Source organism: Pundamilia nyererei, unplaced genomic scaffold, assembly GCF_000239375.1.
Source record: "Pundamilia nyererei isolate P.nyererei 1_Seehausen unplaced genomic scaffold, PunNye1.0 scaffold01813, whole genome shotgun sequence".
NCBI classification, from domain to species: domain Eukaryota; kingdom Metazoa; phylum Chordata; class Actinopteri; order Cichliformes; family Cichlidae; genus Pundamilia; species Pundamilia nyererei.
Window position 1 is genome coordinate 1 of NW_005189214.1, and position 8,376 is coordinate 8,376.

General features: G+C 43.1%; 2 protein-coding genes across 2 annotated transcripts; one reads left to right on the forward strand and one right to left on the reverse strand.

Annotated features, from left to right (window-relative positions):
* The first annotated feature begins 573 nt into the window (after positions 1-573).
* Positions 574-5,659, forward strand: LOC102201125 (phosphofurin acidic cluster sorting protein 2-like). Its single transcript, XM_005755531.2, has 6 exons — positions 574-1,044; positions 1,150-1,192; positions 1,401-1,539; positions 1,677-1,900; positions 2,640-2,753; positions 2,865-5,659. The coding sequence occupies exons 1-6, from the start codon at positions 916-918 to the stop codon at positions 2,978-2,980; spliced, it is 765 nt and encodes a 254-aa protein (XP_005755588.1). The 5' UTR covers positions 574-915; the 3' UTR covers positions 2,981-5,659.
* A 2-nt stretch (positions 5,660-5,661) lies between these two features.
* On the reverse strand, positions 5,662-8,269 carry LOC102201423 (39S ribosomal protein L2, mitochondrial-like). Its single transcript, XM_005755532.1, has 8 exons — positions 8,146-8,269; positions 7,721-7,811; positions 7,453-7,624; positions 6,628-6,769; positions 6,433-6,548; positions 6,241-6,351; positions 6,067-6,140; positions 5,662-5,984 (listed from the first exon to the last, which is right to left on the reverse strand). Exons 2-8 carry the CDS (start codon positions 7,790-7,792, stop codon positions 5,775-5,777), a joined length of 897 nt encoding a protein of 298 aa, XP_005755589.1. The 5' UTR covers positions 7,793-7,811; positions 8,146-8,269; the 3' UTR covers positions 5,662-5,774.
* Positions 8,270-8,376: the final 107 nt, after the last annotated feature.

Sequence of the window (8,376 nt, forward strand, 5' to 3'; positions counted from 1 at the left end):
GTTTTGTGTGCACAACACAAAACGCATACAAGCAAAGCCTGTATGCAAAAGCTTGACAGTTAAGATTATTTTGTAATTGTTATTTTTGGAAGTTTGTTACAGCTCACAGTGCTGCTCAGATACCTACAGTCGAGTTGCTTTCTGTCGGGCAGATGTTTTTTAGAAATAATACGTGGGTAAAGTCTTTACGAGTTGACACACTCAAGTTTTAATAGTGCAAGTAGATTTAGCATGTCCATATTTTATAAGATGTTTTTTATTAGGATCTTGTGAATGACCTGACACACAGTAAAGAGGTGGTGCAGTTCAGTCCTGATGTAGTTGTGCGATAATGTTACTGGAATTCTGTGTAATGAAGCAAGGCATTAAAATGTTTGGGAAGTGTTGTCCTGCATATGCGTATGGGAGTGGGTACCAGCAGTGCTTCTTGTGTTGTTTGATGTTGCAGCAGACTATTTTTGTAAGCTCATTAAAGACTAAGGAAGAATCAGTGACTTGTTTTAAAAGTGTCACTGTTGGACACTTGCAGAACTATGGTGCTAACCGTTTGCACTCTGATCATGGGCCTGAGCGTGCCTCAAACTTTACGGGATGTTGACTGTCATCCTGTTTTTTGTTTGTTTGGATAAGCATGTAATCTTGGACATAAAGCAGCCACACAGTTACTGCACAGATCCAAAACAGTCGTGTATTTAAAAGCAGACACTTGTTGTTATCGTCCTGGTTGACAAGAGAGACCCAACCTCCCCGTCTTCTTCTGGTTGTAAGGAGCAGGTCCTCTCATTCATCTCATTGTATCGTGACTCCCCGAGATGATCCCATTCCACCCAAGCCAGTCATGTGCCATTTCCGCTGTGATGGGACATGGTGCAGGCCATGCCACAGCCATCTGCCCTCCAGGACCATTGAGTGTTCATGTGCACCTCTGGAGTGTTGAAAGTGTTTCAGACCCACCGTTGGTCAAACTCACAGATTCTTTTTGTTCTCGCTCTTTTTCACAGCCCTGATGAGGACTCCTGTCAGAAATTTGTGCCATTTATTGGGGTAAGAAACACATTTGTTTACCATGCAAACATGTCCTGCACTTTTTTTTTTAATTCATTCTATATTGAATATTTTCTTTAACACTGGCTCTTATTTTTCTTACAGGTAGTGAAAGTTGGGATTGTGGAACAAAGCCTCTCGACCTCAGGTAAGAAAAGCACATTTTTAAAGATGTGTTATCAGTTTAGTGTCATTGGGATTTTACTCACAGGATACTGACCAGGAAAATAAAGAGAGAAGCACTATTTTTCTACTTAATTCAGTTATAGGAAGAGTTGGCATAATCTGGAAAGCATTAAATATTTTTTAGGTACAGTTTTCACTTACAGTGATTTTTTTCACCCCTAAATCTGCAGTGGACTCAGATGATGCCATGGGAGGCAACACAAGCATCTTGTCCTCCCCGACGCCTCCATCGGCCGGTCCGTATGGAAAGGAGATCGGGGGCACGCCCCCACAGTCCCCCTCTGTGTCCACCACCCTGTCTGGAGCTGGGTATGAAAAGCCCACGTCTCTTATTAAAACAACTACTCATAATTGCCCACATCACTGTAGCTTTCAGGGTAAACGGATGTGGAAATGAACAAACCACAAACAAACCAAAGCAAAGCCATGTTTGTTTCCTTTTGTAGCTCTCCATGTTCGGGCAGTGAGGTGATGGGGCTGCAAGTGGACTACTGGACATGGCAAGGCCCAGAGAAGAAGAAAGAGGGCGAGAAGAGAGACATAGGACTGAAGAACACCCTGAAGAGTAACTTCCGTTCACTACAAGTCAGCCGCCTTCCCTGCGGCGGAGAACTCACTCCTCCACCCAGCATGGCTATGACTGTTGTTACTAAGGAGAAGAACAAAAAAGGTACACTTGGAGGAGTTGCACATAGAAGTTACTAAAAAATCTTTTTCAAATTTGTATTTTTGGTTTTATTTGCTTATTTTTCTCCACTCTTTGAAATTTTAGTCTCCACTCTCTTGTTGTAGTTACAATGAACAGTAAAAAAAAAACAAAGCAGGCAGAACCAGATAGATTACCTCATTTATTCCACATTTTCTATTTCTTTCTCCAAATTATAGCCTTGATTACTGAAAATACAATTATATTGAGTCAGACTCACATGTGCTGTACACAAAAAGATTGGCGGTTCAAGGAGGAAACACAAATCAGCCTCAGGGGGTCACAAGCCCAGATAAATGGGAGGGTTTTGTCAAGAAGGGCATCTGGACTGAAATTTATGCCAAGTGAAACATGTGGACACATCCACTGTGGCGAACTCTTGGGAAATAAGGGAGCAGCTGAACGTAGCTTTATTTGGGTGTGTTGTACCAGGAGGAGCTGATGTCAAATCAAGTTTGTGGTTTCCAGCAGAGATGTGAAGCAGGCTACAGAGGTCCAAATGTTGTAGTGTTCAGCGCTCTCTGATGCTGACTCAGGCGACATTGCTTGAGGCAGTTTATGAGGCTTCTCCCAGCAGGCTCTGTGAAAGTAATGCAGCAGCATCCTCCATGACCTGTGAAACCAAACTTTGTGGATTTCTCATTATTAAAGTTTTTTTTTTTCGCTCTTTTGTATATGACTTTGCTTCTTTCTCCCTTCCCAGTGATTTTTCTCAGCAAGAAGCCGAAGGAAAAAGAGCTGGACTCTAAGAGCCAAGTGATTGATGGTATCAGCAGGTTGATCTGCACAGCCAAGCACCAGCACACGATGCTGAGAGGTGAGAGCTGAGAGCCTCCACTGTTGGAGCTCCACTGCCACCTTGTGTTCATAATACAGCGTAGCCATCATGTTTTTCTCGTGCATTTAGCTCTGTCTTTTCTGCCCTTAGTAACTATTGACGGAGTGGAGTGGAATGACGTCAAGTTTTTCCAGCTCGCTGCCCAGTGGCCAACGCATGTCAAGCACTTCCCGGTGGGAATCTTCGGTTACACAAAGCCCGTGTGACCCCGGCCGCCACCAGAATCTCTCGGCTCCTCCAGACTCAGCGAGAGGCTGCAGAAAATTAGAAGAAAAACCGACATCCTCCTCGTTCCTCCCGGCAGTAATAGTTTTCCTGTGGAAATCTTACTGACTCACAGACTCACACGTTCAAGACAAAATTTCATGTTGATGTTTTTGATGTTGTTGGGTGTTGCTGTTGTTTTCTTTTCTTTTTTTTCTTTTTTACACACTACAAAACAGAACAAGTACTAATTTGTAATATTTGCGCTACCGCCTCGGAGGTATTTTGAGGTTTTTTGACAATTTGCCACATTTCGATAATGGCAGCTGTGTTTGCACTTTGTTTTTGTTAACATTTTATTATTTCTGTGAAATCCTACATTTATTGTTACTCTATAGACAACGGAGGAGTGTGATGGTGATGTGCAGTGGCGTGCGTGAGGTTGTTGGAGACCGTGTTTGTGTTTCGTTGTTGAAAGTTGGAATATTGCTGTGAATCTAGATGGAATCCTTTTAACTCACTGCTCAGTTTTCTTACTCGTCCCTTTACTTTCTCAGAAAGGTAAAGCTTTTATAGGAAGGAACAGAATGTTCTTTGCCTCGTTGCTTTGAAGCACACTGTATACCTAAAGCAGGTCAAAAAAAAAAAAAACCCAAGTCGAGCAATGTATTTGAAGGTAGCTATAATGAATGTAGCTATGACACATTTGTTACGTGTAAGCAGAATATCAGATCAGTTCATTATTATTAATGCAGATGTTTTCCCTTTGCTGTTGGTGTACATGCAAACTGTACAGTAACAGCCACTTAGAAGCAGGGTAACTACTTATTTCCCCACAGCTGAAATGCCAAATTTAGTTGCGATTGCATGAGCTGTTGTGCTGTTTTTTATACTTTCCGCCTTTACATAATTCGACCTTCCAGGTGGAATTTCAGCATTTCTGTGGTTAAACGTGGTCGCCCCTGTGTTCAGCTTTACCTGAGCAGATCTGTCACAGACCTGCAGTAACTTAGCAAAAACTAGACTGTGCAGTGATGTGCCAAAGTCGAGTCCTTTTATTTTTTTAACAGTCCAGTCCAGGAGTATCTTGGCCAGGCCTAACTTCATAGTATGTCAAAGTGAAAACTCAAATTGTATATGTGATGTGTTTGTGGTCCCTGCGGAGATCAGTATTGAGATTTCTGAGACAAATTCACCAGTTAGCGCTCCACATTTAGCCAAATCTAAACATTTCTAAGCGATTACAATTGTGTAATCTGCAGCTTCACTGTGGTTGGATGTGCACGTTACTGAAAGGGTTCAGCATTGCATAAGGCTTTGGAGGGAATATTACAAACGAGTCCGTCTGACTCGGAGGGAGGGGACAGCCAAGTGCTGACTCGCTTTGGAAATATGATTACAAGTGTATGGAGTCTTGCCTGACGTCCAAGTCACTGCCCCCCCCCGTGTGTCTGTGTAGGTGTGCTCTATGTTCGATGGTACTTCCTGAGTAGTGTTACGTGAAACTTTTGCAATAGGAAACCTTTGGACAAAGGGCCTTCTCTATGAGGTTGTTGCTTTTTATAAAGTGAAGACTTAACAAGCTTTGATAGGCTGGCTTTTTTTTTTGTATTGTATATAAACATGTACAAGATAATACTATTGTGAATCACAAACTCCCCTCCCTCTTCCACTAAATTGAAAGCACAAATAGTATACCTTTATTTCTTGACATAAATGCCAAATATATTTCCAGAACTCATAACTATGAAGTACAATGCAAACACTATTAGGTATGTTTTCCTCATATACATTTCCCTGATGCACTTTCATATGGGTTTACACACATTGTAGCTCAAATTGGGACATACTTTGGTTCTCAAGGTAAAGTGTTAGGTGTTACTTTTGGAATTGAAACCACTACCTGTAGTCAGGAGAAGGCTCTTGATTTCTTTTTTTAACCATAGGGATGATGTGTTACATTGATGGCTTTAACTGCCATGTTTGGTCTGAAAACCCCATCATGGCTCATTTGTTACGTAACCTTTTTGCCACTAAATGTTGAGGTCTGTTTTACAGCTTCCACCGCACGTGTCTGCCTGTGACTTGTACAGTCAAGTTATTCCGTCTCCTGCTTTTTGAAGAGTTCACCCTCTTTCAAGTCAGGAGCGCAAACCGAACCTTAAATATTTCAGCATTAAGTATTAACAGCGGCAGAGTTATGTGAGGGGAATTTGTCATGCGGGTTAGCTTTTCATATACTAAATAACAAGTGTATTTCAATGTATGTAACCTCAAGACTTTTTTTTTTTTTTTGCCCAAAATCCAGAGGTAGCATGGGGGCATTAAACAAGGCTGGATCAATGAGCAGGCATGCTCACTTTGCCACCGTGATTTAGCACCGCAAACAAAAGAACGCATCATCAGCGTTGATCCTTCTATTCCTGGTCTAGCTAAAGTTACATCATGCCATCTCATTGCTCCGGTTACTTGAAATGCCACCCAGTGTCTTTGCACAAACCCTATTTTAAATGACATGACAGTATTTTTAAATTTACCACTAAAAAAAAAACCTAAAAAAAAATAAAAATATGGGTTACTTCTGCATGTTTTACTATAGATGTAAATATGTTTTGGATTTTTATATTGTTTCTTTCCATGCTCTCACAAGCAGTTGTGTTTAATAAAAATTTTTAATCTTCTGTACAAACGGCTCGTCTTTATTTAGATTTATTTCTCAGAACAACGTTAGATTTCATCCCAAGGGATCAAAGAAAAAAATCTACAATCCGCTAAACATGTCCAACATGTGCCGTGTTAGCTCGCTGAGACTGAGGGCAGGTTGATGTAGACCTTCATCGGAGGCAGCGGTTTAATCTTGCGCCCTGCCCAGCCTCCCTTCCTCTGCCACAAGCCGCTGGAAGGTCGGATGCCCAGCCAACGATTGCGCCCGGCTTTGCCGATGATCCGTTTATTGTGGTCGACGTTGGAGATGCGTCCCACTGTGACCATGCAAGTCTCCAGCACCTGTGTGTGTTTACGAGACAGCATTTAGCCAAACTGAACGCGTCTTTAACAGCGGCTGTAATCCTATTCCAGATGACCTCACCTGAACCTGCTGCTTTGAAGGAAGCTGAACGATTGCCGTTCCATTTACTTTACGAAGCAAAACGCCGCTCGTGCCTGAAAACCAAATGAAACACAGCGTTCACTTTAGTAGCTTTTCTGAGCAACCTCGCCTTCCAGCAGCTTACATAGTGAGGGATACAGTACAGTAGGTTACCTGCAGCCCGGATATACTCTGATCCCTTCCCAGGTCGTAACTCCAGGTTGTTCACCAGCGTCCCCACAGGAAGAGCCCCCAGCGGGTAAGCATCTCCCTCATTGGCCGAAACTGCAAAATTAAACAATTCTCATTAGATATACAGGTTACGAAGGCCGACGAACCTCCAACTGAAAAACCTGGATCCTGTACCTGCCATGCGTCCAATAACCCCAGATGTTTTAATGATGTCTCCAGCCTGCATGTTCTCTGTTGCAATGATCCATCTTTTTCGCTCACCTCCAGCTACCAGGGCGATATCAGCAGACCTGCACGCAGACAAACCCAGCTTAGTGTTTTCAGTACTTCGAGCGTACACATTAGACTCCGGGCAGTAAGTGGTCTCACCTGCACGGGTCGTATCGCACTTCAACAACCTTCTCCTCAAAAGGCAGGCCCTCTCTGTTGGCTTCATACCGTAGACGATGGAAGTCTACCCACCGGTATCTTTGTTTATGACCACCGCCAATGCCATGTGTACGTATTCTTCCTGTAGAAGGAAGTAGGGCGGCAAACGCTTGAAAGAAAGCCACAAGCCTTGAATTCTGAGGCTACACAGGAGTTCAAACTTTTACCTTGAGCACAATTTCATACTTTAACTATAGCACCAGGCAGGTTTCTATTAAAATATGTTTTACAAAATGTAACAAAACCTTTCCTGTAGCAGACTGCTACAAAAAATAAAAAATCTGTTGAATCTAATCTGTTCTTTTGAAGACAAGTCTCTTTGGTGCATTCACACTACAGGCACTGACTCAAATGTGATTTTTTTTTTCTTTCTTTTTTTTGCAGTGTGACCTCAGTCTGAATTCACGTGACTATCACTCCACTCTGAGTGTGAACCCCCTGCATCCACCGATGTCTGGGTATAGAGGGAGCAGGCATTAAGGGGCCATTTCACCATAAAAAGCTTTCTCTGTCCTCATTGATAAACTAGAAGATGTGCAGCATTTAAAAGCTGTACATCAGCATTTAAATGCCACCATAAACTCTGACTTCAGTGGCATCTTTTTGTTTTAAACACAGTGGCTACATAGTGTGGTGCTTTACATATTCGCAAAACAAGGGAAAGATCCCTGGTTCATTATGGAGAGGAGAAACAAACCCCTATGTGGCTGTATCTCAAAAACATCCTGTGAACATACAGCTATTTTTTTTACCACTGCACTTTACCTGTGTGATCTCTGCCTCCTGTCTTTTTCATTCCGATAGGCCTGATGGTGTACTTCTCCCTCTGCTTCCATCTGACCCTGTTCTGCTCCAGAGAGGCTGTGGTGAGGAAGCCTCTGCACTGGATCACCGCACTACTGGGCACCTGAGCTCCCAGCTTACTCCATGCAGCTGCCTGTCAACACCAAAAAGAGCCGCGCTCAGATTGTTCCTGATGTCATGTTTACTGTCTAAATATGGCTGACAGGACCAAGGCAGGAGGCGTTTTTACCTGAGAGGAGACCAATGCGGGCCGGGAGAGAGTCAGGGAGCGCAGGGCTCGAGTTAGACACGACAGCGCCATCACAACAAGGACCTGCAGACTGGTGAAGGGAGACACTGTGTTTAAAATCAAGTAAGTGCTAACATTTCTCCTGCTTTCGGCCCCGACTGTAGCTGACACAAATCGGTCACATAATCGATAGTTCGCCTGACTTTTATCGGTGGTTGCATATGTGCCTCAGGTCTGCTTAGCATATCTTCAGTTACCAAATGACAAGCAAACGTGAACCACCGCTAGCTTAGCGTCTCTCTACAAAGACAGCTCCATCAGCTCAGTAACGTTTCTTTTCGGTTTTAATGAACAGATCTTATTTAACCCCTAGTCTGAGGTCAAGTGTGTGATATTACCGAACCTAACCGTAGCATTCGACTAACCTTTATATTTTAACTTATTTCATCCCGAGCGTCTCTTCTGCGTCCTTCGCAGTCCTGCACGCGATGTCGCGCAGTGATGACGTATGTATTGCTGTGTCCTGTCTGTCGAAGCGTCGAATGTGGTGGGTTGAGAAACGGATTGTTTTAGTGAATCAGCTGTTTAATCCTAATGGGCAGCTCATGTCCTACTCAGAATTCTTAAACACCTATAAATTTCCAGCCACACCCAAA